The 13,096-nt window shown below is 40.5% G+C and overlaps 2 protein-coding genes across 2 annotated transcripts; both read right to left on the bottom strand.

The window, feature by feature from the left end:
• Positions 1-20: 20 nt before the first annotated feature.
• LOC137609991 (cold shock domain-containing protein C2-like) lies at positions 21-6,891 on the bottom strand. The gene is made up of 4 exons (XM_068337378.1): positions 6,677-6,891; positions 4,712-5,096; positions 3,581-3,703; positions 21-3,068 (listed from the first exon to the last, which is right to left on the bottom strand). The coding sequence occupies exons 2-4, from the start codon at positions 4,891-4,893 to the stop codon at positions 2,906-2,908; spliced, it is 468 nt and encodes a 155-aa protein (XP_068193479.1). The 5' UTR covers positions 4,894-5,096; positions 6,677-6,891; the 3' UTR covers positions 21-2,905.
• A 722-nt stretch (positions 6,892-7,613) lies between these two features.
• polr3h (polymerase (RNA) III (DNA directed) polypeptide H) lies at positions 7,614-10,575 on the bottom strand. The gene is made up of 6 exons (XM_068337232.1): positions 10,287-10,575; positions 10,081-10,177; positions 9,068-9,154; positions 8,901-8,964; positions 8,528-8,762; positions 7,614-7,697 (listed from the first exon to the last, which is right to left on the bottom strand). The coding sequence occupies exons 1-6, from the start codon at positions 10,395-10,397 to the stop codon at positions 7,647-7,649; spliced, it is 645 nt and encodes a 214-aa protein (XP_068193333.1). The 5' UTR covers positions 10,398-10,575; the 3' UTR covers positions 7,614-7,646.
• Positions 10,576-13,096: the final 2,521 nt, after the last annotated feature.

Below are 13,096 nucleotides of genomic sequence, written 5' to 3' on the forward strand. Positions count from 1 at the left end.
AAAAGCTGCTGGAAATCAGATGTTTCTTTCTTTGTTTCTTTCTTTGTTTCTTTCTGTCTGTCTGTCTGTCTGTCTGTCTGTCTGTCTGTCTGTCTGTCTGTCTGTCTGTCTGTCTGTCTGTCTGTCTGTCTGTCTGTCTGTCTGTCTGTCTTTCAAGTGAAGATCGAATTATATTTGTACCTAAAAATGGACATTACTGATTCAATGAATTCATTTTAACCAGTGACTTAAGCTACTGTAACCACATCACAATGCACACTTGTGTCATGTTAAGTGTTTTTGATCTGTATGCTGGGTGGCAGTGTGTACATTAATGCCGTTTAGTGTCTTACTGCTATTTTATCACATGCATAGTTTTTTTTTTTTATCAGTTCCTTGAACAATATCTTAAATAGCTTTTAAAATGTCACAACGACCACTTTTCTAGTTAAAGTCAATGTTCTGTCCTGTCTGGGCTCAGGAAAATAAAGCCTCCTTGATAACTTGTTACATCCCGCTTCACAGCGGTGATGTAGTGTAATTGTCAGTGTTGGTGTGTTTGTTCGTTCGTCTGTTAGTCCACCAAATATCTTCTATAATTTGTGGGGTGGGGGGGAACAGCAACAAAAAAGATGTTTGCGATGTCTTTATATCAAACTTGGCTCATTTTTATTCACTCAAAACAGAATTTCATCTCTCAAGCTACCAGAATGCATTTCTGTAATTCCACCACTAGGGATCGCCAATCCCTCATGCTGTAAAAAAAAAAAAAAAGGGATAGCACTGTATACATTTTAATGTACATAGCGTGACTTTTTTTACCTATTTATCTTATTTATTGTGTATTCCTTCTTCTATACCGCAGTAACTTACCTCTGGTAATGCAGAAATTATGGAAATTTCCCCACTGTGGGCCAAATAAAGTATCTTATAATTAGCATTGACATTGTAAACAGAAGTTATCATTAAATCGACTCAGAGGCCAGATGATACACAATGACATAATGTGAACAACATTCAGTTAGAGGGAATTAGTTAAGGGTTAGTATGGTTCCACCAACATTCAGAATTTTTCAGATCTCAGCTCAAATAGAAGCGCTTGACAATGATGTCCTGCAATGTCTGGAACAAACATGGAACAATGGGCTCATTATGATTGTGTGGGTTTGACAGCAAACTCTGTGACCTCTCTCTTCAGTATGGTCGCATCACTCTTCCTCTTTCTGCCTCAGTCTCTCAGACACAAACTATTAAAGAAACACAGCAGACCCCAGACATGTGGATCATAAAACGCTTTAATGTTCTTGCAAGGCTCAGTAGAAGTGATTGTGTCTGTCTACCACAGTGGCAAAAAAAAAGTGTCTTTTTGTGACAGGAACCAATATGACGCTGTAAAATTCAGACAGTGACACTGATGGAGGAACAGATGGACAGATATCACAGAAAATTACATCAAGTACAGTACTGAGCAAAAACTGAAAAATACAAACATGTTTCATACAATGATATCTGTTGGCACCAAGTATGAAGTTTTGTCATTCACCATCATGCTGGCTACACTTAATAAATCACACACTAATAAAGCAAATGATTTTTCATTGATAGAAAAAGATTAAGAAATATTCTCACTGATCAGTAATTTGTGGCTCCAGACACTTTTGAAATAAGAGTACTCCAACAAGTCATCAAGTAGACAAAAGCGTGACAGTGTTTGGAGCAATGTGGCATTTTATAAAGTCTTAAGTTTTACAAGTCATGACTGAATCGCTGAAGATATAAACTCTGATCTGAGGAGAAACACAAATCAGAGTAAACTCAGTAAAATATATTTAAATAAATCATCACAAAACAAAAGAAATGAACTAAGAACATGAATCTTCAATTACATTTCCTTACAATTCACAGTAAAATCTATAAAATAATGAAACATTAGTTTAATACATGACCTTTCTTTTTAAATGCTAGATTCCCCCCATGCTTTTCTAAGACAAACTGAAACGGTCATTTCCAACTTATGTTCACTCCATCCTGTAGCTCCTTCTCCTTTTTGAAAAATACCAATTCCTCTTTTTTGTTCCCTTCAGCTTTGTTCATATCGGAAGGGTCATGAGTTTCTCTGCGAAAATTACAATAACACATTTTTTATCCTGCGGTATGGACGATCGACATACCCCTTCAACCTTTATCAATTCATACAATCATTCATAAATCATCAACTTCTCCTCTTCTTGCTTTAAAATCCTTTATCTCTGCTGCTGAAGTCAAAGTTTCTACTGATCTATTCAGAGTCTGGACTGACCTGATCTAGGTTAGATAACAAGTCATCTGAACCACGCTGGCAGCCAACATGTGATCCTGGAAATTTTTGAGTTAAAAGAAAAAATAAATAACAGCAACCAAGACAGGAAGTAAAACTGAATTCAGTCTTTGTCCTGCTCCTTTCCAGGCACAACCACTCAGTTTGGAGATCTGCACCACATTTATGAACACCGTTCTCCCAATGTTTCCCATTTTTCACAGCTGACCTACTTGAAAAAATGGAGCCTGCAAGCAATTCAATTACAATTAACCATATTCCCCCCGTATCTCAAATCTTTATTACTGCCCTCATGACTAAAAATCCAAATAAATAAAACAAGTCATGTTGACTAAATGAATAGCATCACATACACAACTAATTCACTGTTTGGGCAGACAGACTGTTTTAAGCAGCATGTCAGCTGTGGGACTAAACAAACTGTTTCCAGCAACAGGTGAATCGGTGGCGTTTGATTTGTCCACACTAGTGTGCAGGTAAAACATGTTTTCAATGAATTCAGAATGTAATTTATCAGTCCCACACAGGTCCAACAGCTCCACCCAGCCCCACCCATGTTGCCCAGCCCAGCCCCGCCCAGCTCCACCCACCAGGACCCGGCTCTGGAGCCTACGAGCTGATGATCTGCCCCGACCAGGTCTCGTGTTTGGTCCCTGGGTTGAGATGTATGATCTTCACCTCCACCGCTTGCACCTTCAGGTTCTTGGGCGGGACCCGGCTCACTTTGTACGTGACTTCATCGCCCTCAACGGGGACGTACTCCCCCTCCACGCTGAAACAGAGAGCAGCCAGGAAAGGGATGAGAAAAAAGGAAGTTTACTGCAATGCATCTTCAAAGAATAGCGTCACATATGACATGAGACGACAACCATCACACCAAAACATTTCCTCCTCCCTCCTCTGGATACTGCCAAGGTGCCTTTGAGCAAGGCACCGAAGCCAAGTAGTAATACCACTCCCCCTCTTTCATTTGTTTGAAGGGGTTCTTTTTCACCATCACTAGCAGCAAGCAAATAAATCCATGCACTGCCTGAAACTAAAATGAAATACAATTCTGCAGATTGTGATAGTGGGTAGACAAGGTGACATTTAGACTTTCAGACTGCATGTCCTGAATAAAAATGAGGATAAAACAAAAACAGACAAACAGCTTGTCCACATTGACTTAGAAAAAAATAGATTTTCCTTTGAAAGAAGTACACAAATAAATAAAATTGTTTGTGTAACTCAGGTGATGAATGAAGACAAAGGCCATAAAATCCAGATTATGACATCTCTACTCACTCTGAGATGTGAACGAAGATGTCCTCGCCGCCGTGGGAGGGTCGAATGAAGCCGTGACCTTGTGACCTGGAGAAGTTCTTACACACACCCTTAAACACCGGACCTGAGTGAGCCCGTACTGTACTGCAGACAGAGACGAAAAGCAAGAAAGACTTTAGAAAACAACTCTAAAATAATTTCACATTGCATGATTTAACTCAGATGATTTTAAAGTTTTTAATGATGGAACTGATTGAAAAGTTCCATACTATGGAAAATTAAGTTTTCCGATTTTTATTAACCTTATCAAGCAGGACGTGTTTTCTGCAGGTACTGGTTTGTCTGTTTAAAGGATTCTTTACTGTTCTGTGACACTTGTTAAGATATTATTCTGAGATGACAAATAATGTAAGAGACTTCAAATCAGATGAAACCTGAAGAAAACCACCATGTGTGAAATCAAAATGTAAAAAAAACAATGATACTGATTTCATAGTTAATTCTAGAATTAGGTATTTATGGTTTATGAGTCCTGCTTTGGGGGTCAGATCATTATGAGAGTGTTGTTTTATGACATCATGAGCTGCTTTTGGGGAAGATTTGTTCTCTTTGAGTGTAATAACAATAATATTAGAGTAGAGTATATCTTTATTTATCCCTTAAGGAGGTTCCATCAGGGAAATTAATTTCTCCGTCGCACACAGCACAGTAAGTACACAAAACACAGGGAAAAAAGCACCAGCATAGAAAGTAGTACAACACCAAATAGAAAGATTAATAAATAACCCATCAGGAATATACAAATAGAACATCTTAAATAGGTATATAAATTAAAAAAAATAAACAGGCCTAGTTAAGTATGAGTATAGTGAAATATCTATAGTGTTTGCATTGTTTTTGCTGTATTGTTTGTGTCATCCCTCAGCTCATCCCTCAGCTCATTATAGTCAAGCATCATCTTCACCTTTTTGTTTGTGAATGACCAGATGTCAGATAAAATAGTACAACTTTCTAAGCAGTCACTCTTTCTTGAGGAGTTATGAAGAATTAATTTATATAACATAAGATAGAATGGAAAGTAAAAACTCAAATAGGGCAGTTACACTCGTACATCAACAACACACTAACATGCACTAAACTGATCACACTTACGCTGAGTAGGTGCGCGTGCGTTTGGTTGGTAATGGGCTTGGTAAATCCCTCGGCAGTGGCTGCTCCTTCCCTTGCTCCCATACCCGGCTCCCCTCCCTCAGGAAGGGGAAGGAGAGGGTGAGGGAGGTGTTGGGGGAGCGCAGGGGCGTCCCAGAGGGTGATGTGAGGCTGGGGTCTGCCATATCACATGTAACCAGAGAGCGCAGGACGGGAGGAGGACTCTACTCTGCTGGTGAGCTGCAGGCACAGCTGTGTGATCGCTGGTCGGTCTGTGGGTCCGTCTGTGGGTCCGTCTGCTTGGGAATGCTGCTGCAGTGTGGAACACAGCCTCAGTGGAAAAATCCAGGTCAGCTCTGTCACTTCAGATCCGTCAGAAGGATTTTTTCTGAAAGAAGAGGATCGAGGAGAGATCATAAAGTTATCATGAGTTGTTTGAACTGAGGGATGAACGCATTCCTTCAAAAAGTAGATTTGAGTCAGGAGCCATAAAAAAACAAGAACATTCTCTCGCTGTGCCACCCTGACACCAGGATGAATAGTAGAGTGCTCCTCATGATGAGAAAGCTGACCATGTTTCATCTAATGCAGCAACACAATTTTTTATTTTTGACCCGAGGCCTTTGGTAGTTTGCTTTAGAGGTGAAACATACTCCACTACAATCACTCATGATGATTATACTGCATGGTTTATCTCCAAAGCTGCCCAGAGCACAGCATTAATAAATGGAGGGATTTTATTTTCATGTCTCATTGATGAGAATTAAAACTGCACATCATAGCTTATTACACAAAGCCATCAATGAATGCTTAATATCAGAGTAATATGGTGGTTTATTTGGTTGTTGCTTTTAGTTACATTCATTTATCAATTTACCTGTTTATTTATCACTTTTCAAATATAAATCCAAACACATAATCTGATATAAATCCCCATAATCTGATATTTTCAAGAATGGAAGGCAGCTGTCTGACGTCATGACATGCGAAATGTGGATTCCTCACCAAACCACAGTGAGAGATTAAATAAAAACTGCGTCTTTCATTTGATTAGGTGTGTGTGTGTGTGTGTGTGTGTGTGTGTGTGTGTGTGTGTGTGTGTGTGTGTGTGTGTGTGTGTGTGTGTGTGTGTGTGTGTGTGTGTGTGTGTGTAGACGTCTTTACGCCCACTCTTCCGCCTGTGATGATGCAGGCAGAGATGGAGTGCAGCACGCGGCGTGACGTCAGAGCAGCTGCAGAACACCGCCCTCGCTGATGCATTCGTGACGTCAGCAGCCCAATCCCGAATAAAAAAAAACCTAATCACATAGGAGTAATATTAACTATAACATTACAGCCTTACACCAGGATGCGGGGCGACAAATAAAACACAGATGTTTCCACGAACTATGAGCATCAACATTTTGATTATTATAATAGAGACAATTAATTATCATAATGAAGACAAACATTCAGAGGAACTCGGAGTTTAGACATCTGGATTGTTCAATCAAGAAGGTCACGGGGACACATTTCCTGTCCCATCATGAGGACACACACGGTTTGTGTGTTTATGAATGGTGTTAATTCACACACAACATTCCTCACCAAGCCTCATAAATAAAAACCTACATCTTGTATGTTTGTTCTTAAATTAATTGAGAATGAAACGTTTCCCGATGACAGTGGACACTACAAATTCTCCGAAGAGGGGAGAAGCGATGACTGCCGTGACAAAGCGGGGGGAGAGGTCCGGTTCTGGGGACCAGCCGGCGGTCACACAAAACCGATCAGACCAACGGAGACCACCGATAAAACCGGCTCCGGTAAACACAATAAAACCGGTCTCTTTTATTTAGCGGTCATTCTGTCAAGCATGCAAGGACCACATCGTCCCACCCCCCCACCCCCCCCAAAAAAAAACAAAGGCACACTCACACACTCCCCCCTGCAGGCACATTACACATCCATTGTGAGCGACATACTTACAGCACCGGAGCGCTGGTTGAGGACGATCAGTGTGTGTGAGCGGCTCTTAGGAGTCGGTGTGTGTTATATAACGTGTAATTAAATAAATAAGTCGGATAAATCCGCGCAGAGTGACGGAAAACCCTGATGTGACGACGGTGAGGGCTGCCGAGTCTGCGCAGCTGTCGGAGATTCCGATGGCGTGATGCGCCTCTGCGTCCGTGCGCCAAAATGACTTTTCTTCATTCCTCATCACGCAAGTGATCCGTCAGGGGGGGGGCAGCGAGTTCAGTGCGGGGAGGTTTGCGTTTCCGTTTGTCAAATAAATGCACACATAAAAATGCAGCTGGATTTGAAGTGTTTTATTAGAAATGAAGCTGAACTCCAGTAATATCATGGACTCTAACATAAATACACGGTCAAAGTCTGACTGAAGGGTAAACTTGGAAAAGAAAAAAAAAAAAAAGTTCACTGATATTTCACGCTTTTATCTGAGAGACCAAACTGAAGTACAACGATTTAAAAAGGCTGATGAATAAATAGTGAATGTGGGCGTAAACACCTGCTGCAGAGGTAAATAATGAGCAAATCTTTAAATTGGACAAAAAAAATCTTCTGCTTCGCTTATAAAAAAAGTGTTGTCATCATGATCTAAATTATGAATAACAATCATTTTTCCTGGGATTAAAAAAATTTAATCTCATGTGAAATATTCGAAATGAACTTAATATTCATTAACAAATATTTGGTATATTTTACATGTGAGCTATGAAGCTAAGCTGCTGCATTAAAGGCACTACTGTATTTAACTTGTGATCAGCTTCATTAATCATTTTACATTATCAGGATTCAGACCCACTGGGTCCCAACTTGTGACCCTTAAAGACAGGACTCAGTTTTTCCATCTGACCGTCCCTCATTGGTCCAATCGGCTATAATGGTTGATCTTTTTATAACCATCACACGTTCATCCCATTCGTTCGCCGCGGTGCTAATTGTTCCACCATGACAGCAGCCCCAGCCCCGGCTCACAGATGGTCCCCTGAAACAACAACACAATGATTAAGTCTGGATGGGCTTTAAGCTACATCCATTTGCCTTTTATAAATTAGTTATATTCTCTTAACTGTATGGGCATGTAAACCTCCAAAACACATTTCTTAAGATGAGAACAAATTACATTTTTATTAACGGTGCGTAGAACAAGAAGACAGTCTGGAGAACCCAGCATTCATAGGAAGGAGACGCACGACTAAAACTAAAGCATTGTGTGAGCACAGTGGAAATCAATGAAAGAAACCATCCATCTGTCTGTCTGGGACTGTGATGTCAGAGTGCAGAGAGAATGAAGAACTGGACGATCCAAACATACACAGCTATCATCAACAGGACGCAGTAGATTTAAAGCCCAAGCAAAATAAAAATAACCATATAATTATTTTTATTTTGCCCAAGCAAAATGAAAAAAAATATAAATGTACACGGATGAAGAGTCATATGTACACAAATAATACATTTAAAATACAAACTTGATGGGTTCCCTTCAACCTTACAGACACTCCACATATTATTTTTGTTTGTGTCAGAACTTCTCATCGCTAGAGGGAGACTGTGTTTAGTTTTCGAAGTTTTAAGGACATACAAGAGAAGACCTTTAAAGCAGAGGTCACCAATTGCCCAAGCAACAAATTTGGACACAAAGAAAGACTACATGTATCTATTTAACAGCTCCTCTCTGTAGCTGTAAATAAAAGTACTTCCTATTAAAATCATGTTTTCAGTCAAGCTGTGTTTCCAGAAACATCACGAAAACACAACACAGATTTGTTCGGAGGAGTTTTTAATTCATCAAAACCAAAGCTAAGGACTTACAATCAGAGTGTATGGTGCCTCCTTCTTCTCCCCGCTATCCTCTGCTGGCGGCGCCGTCGACTGTCCCGGTTGAGCCGGCGTCTCCGGTGCTGCGGTGGTAGGGCCGGTCGGCGACGTATCCACAAAGATTTCATCCGTCACACGAAAACGGATTTCCTCTCCCTGGTCCATGTAGAGATCATGGGCCCCTTCATCCGTCTCATATTCCCAAAGCCAAACTTGCTCTGCTTCATCGCTGCATCCGAAGCTAAGGATGGCTAAAAGACAGCTGCTACCTAAACTACACGTATGTGATGCACATCAACGACAAAACTATTCTTCTGATAAAATGACAACAATATACATTTCTAGAAAATATTGTTGGTCAGGATACAACTTGGCAGGCTGTTGAAGCGACTCAGGTGGAATGAGGATGTCATCAAAGAAGCCCATTGTCACTGAAACGTATCGGTGACAGAGGACAATTAAGGTTCAAATCATTTCAGAGATCACACATGTGTGTTTACAATAAAAATAAAAAATATAAATGAGCCAAGTCACCATGAACCCCCTCCTGGCTGCAGTACTTGATCTTGCCGACCAAGATCTCATCGAGGAAAGGGTGAAAAACGACGTACCTAAAATGAACTGACAGGAGGAGAAAAAGAAAGTGTGAACAAATCAGCCATCAATTTAATCATAACATCAGATCTAAGTACTAACAAGACCAGTTTCTGTTTCAGACACGTCTTAATTTAGCTCCTTCTTTGTATTATTTTCTACTTCATAGAACAACTGAAGTCCCCAAAATAAAAACATTAAACTACAAATCACAAAGAATTACGATGAGATTAGATGACAGCTTTGCAACCAGCACCCTGAGGTCGTCACCTGGAACGGTTTTCTTGAAGGAACTCTCATATTTTGAACACAGTTTGGCCACTTGTCTCTCTCTGAGAACCAACTCATTCCAAACCACCTGAATCAGGTCTAGGTCAGGTGATTGTGTGTGAGCCTTACACATCCTGGAGGTGTGAACAGCTGGTGTTGAAATGTGTCTGCTACTTGAACAATGTGAAGCCTTATAGGTTTTGATCAATGTTGCTATTTGGTGCTTTTTGAGGCCGATAAAATTAATAACCTTTAACCTTTGATCTCATGTTTCTAACGAGAGCCTGGACTGTCACTTTTTCTACACACTTTCTTCGGTGCTTCTTTTCATCATAAGGATTACTACAAGTGCTGAATGTTTTTTAAAGAGCAACACTCTGCAACACAACATGAACACTGGTCTCAAACACAAGTAAGAAAGACGTAACTGGTACGCCCTCAAACTGGATCATGAAGTCACTTCAGATCCGTTGTCAAGGTAACTGTGGCTACTTTGAAGAATCAAAGCAAGAAATATATTTTGTGTTTTGAGGAACAATTTTCCATCTATCACACAATAAAATATGTCCTATTTTGTAGTTTCAATGCCTCCAGAATTGTTCTACCATGTAGAAAATGCCACAGCAAATAAACCCATGAGTAAATAGAGCTGTGCAGGCTGCTGGTGGGTGTCTCCATCCTACCTTTGGTGTGTGAGGCTCCGTCTCCAGGGAATATATAGGAATCCTCCAGTTTAGTGATGTCATACAAGCAGATGCAGAGGCCGACATTGTACACCACCTGAGGCGATGAGAGAATCATTAGCCACGCCCACCCACGTCCACGACTCTCACATGACCGGAAGTGAATCGAAACACAAGACACTAAGCCTAAAATCTGTAATACACACCTTGTTGGCCAGTTTCTTGTTGAGCTCCTCGGCTATGGCCTCGTTGAGTTGTTTCTGGAAGTCCCACGGAGGGATCCTGACGGTGTCGACCATCTCCACCAACACGAACATGATGCGTGAAAACACCGACAAACACGCCCGTGGGGTGAAACTAGCGATCCGACCCGACTGTTACTGTTTACGGGACAACATCGATGTATTTTAACATCGGAGGAAACCCTTTCTGGTTAATTAATCACTAAACATACAATGATATACGGCAAACCCAGCAGCATCCATGGCGAATCCGTGCTCATTTACGGCAATGTTTTCACGACACGTCGCAAAACTTAAAGGCACAGTGCGCATTTAACGTCTTCACCTTATAAGTAAGATAAGATAAGATAAGATAAGATAAGATAAGATAAGATAAGATAAGATAAGATAAGATAAGATAAGATAAGATAAGATAAGATAAGATATACTTTATTATCCCACGCAGGGAAATTTGTCTTGGGCAAGGTGCACTTAGTCAGCATCAACGTTTAAAACATACAAGACACTACAAAGATAGCAGGATTGTACTGTACATACATAAATGAGACAGAACTGCCCAACCAAGAGGATATCACTGTCCTCAATGTTAAAAATACAAGAACCAAGTAAATTAGTAAAACAAAATGAAGTGCGTAAACACAATAACATAAAGCGGGACCACAGGTCCAATAAAAATATAAGTAAATATAAATAAAATCCAAGCACTGTAATAATATGAGGGACCAAAAGTTCATATGAACAACTAACTAGAGCTTCGAACCATTTTCTTGTCATTTAAAAGCGCAATAGAGGTTGGAATAAAAGATCATTTAAAACGGTTGTTTTTGCAACGACTTGTTCTATAACATCTACCTGAAGGTAAAAGCTCATATTCAGGAAAAAGAATGTGAGAAGGATCAGACAACACTCTATTCACCAAACTGAGCACTGATTTCTCAAAGATAGACTGGAGAGATGGAGAATCTTTCCTGCCAAATTACCTTCATTGCCGTTTTCACCATTTTAGATATTTTAGATTTGAGCTGAACAGAGAGAGTCCCAAACCAAGCAGCCATGCCATATCTAATAATGCTGCCAAGGACTGAGTCATAGAAGGTAGACATAACTCCTGAACTTACACAAAAAAGTCTCAGTCTACGGAGAAAGTGCAGTTTCTGAGCCAATTTGGAACACAGATGGTCTACCTGAACATCCCATTTTAGCTGATTGTCCATGTAGACCCCTAAGTTACTTATAAGAAGCAACCTGCTCAATCTGCGCATTACCAATTACAACTGGATCATGAAGTCGGACATTTCTAGGGTCAAAGATCATTTCTTTTGTCTTAGTGGTGTTCAAGATCAGGTGACTGTTACCACATACAGTATTAAAGTTGTTAATCTCCTGCATATAGCCCACCAGACTTTCATCACGCCTCAGAAGGCTCAGTATAACAGTATCGTCAGAAAATTTTTTAAATTTTTAAAAGCCACTTTTTTGCTGTTTAAACAGTCTTTAACCTCCTTGGTGATATATTGTTCAGAAAGTGAAGGACAGTCTTTTTGGGAACCAGTGTCCACACAAAACTTGATATAGTCCGTCACAGTCTCAGTTGCCTCATCCAGTTCCTGGTCATGGAAGATACTCCAATCTGTGCTTAGGAAGCAACTTTCTGTCTCAACACTGTCCTCCATCCACTGCAGGACAGTTTTCTGAACAGGCTTACTGGATTTAAGAGTAGTCTTATATGTGGGCATGAGCTGAACAGTAGCATGATCTCAGATGGCAAGAGGAGGAAGAGCTTTTGCTCTGTAGGCATCTTTGATGTTGCCATAACATTTGTCTAGAACCTTACTTCTCCTGGCGCCACATTTAACATATTGGAAGAAGCCTGGTAACACTGGTTCAAGTCTACAGTGACTACAGTCTCCTAGCAGAAAGACTGGTGCTCCAGGTGTGGGTAGCATTTGTGCTTGAACACAGTCTGCCAACCTAGTTGCTGCTCTGGAAGCATTAGCACTAGGAGGAATATAAACCGCACAGACAATAATATGTCCAAATTCTCTTGGAAGATAAAAAGGTCTCATCGAGAGACAAAGCATTTCCAGATCAGGGTCACAGTACTTTTCTCTCACGGTGTACTGGCTGCACCACTTTTTACTCATGTATACACTTAGTCCTCCTCGTTTGGATTTCCCAGACGAGGCATCGCGATCGACCCTTGTAGACGTGAAGCCCTCCATCTCTAGCATGGAGTTGGGTATATCCTCTCTAAGACACGTTTCGGTAAAAACTAGTAGATTGGCCTCCCGGTACTCATCTCGTAAGTAAGCGGAGCTCGTCCATTTTGCCACGTAGATAACGCACATTACTTAAAATGATGGAAGGCAGCGGGGGCTTGTTTCCCCTTCTGCGATCCGTTGTCTCACACCTCCTTTCCTGCCCCTCTTCCTCCGTCTGCCCGCCGCCGGGCCCCTGGTGGAGACATCCTTTGTAACACTCTTCTGGTGGCTCCAGGAGGTGTACTGTGGAGGTTCGCGGTACAGTACAGTACAGCATTTCTGTTAAGTATTCACAACTACTTTCCTGACAAACAATTATGCATCTGTGAATTTTAAAAATATATTTTCATATAATTTATGTAATGGAAATGATTACAAAAAGAAAATTTATGAACACAATTGTCATAATGAAAAATATGACACATATACAAGAGAAAGTTTAGGAAATCCCCATCATATCACTATCATTTAATCCTAAACTTAAATGGAAAAAAGTGTGTGCTTGTTATGCAA

This window comes from Antennarius striatus, chromosome 16 (genome assembly GCF_040054535.1).
Source record: "Antennarius striatus isolate MH-2024 chromosome 16, ASM4005453v1, whole genome shotgun sequence".
NCBI lineage: Eukaryota > Metazoa > Chordata > Actinopteri > Lophiiformes > Antennariidae > Antennarius > Antennarius striatus.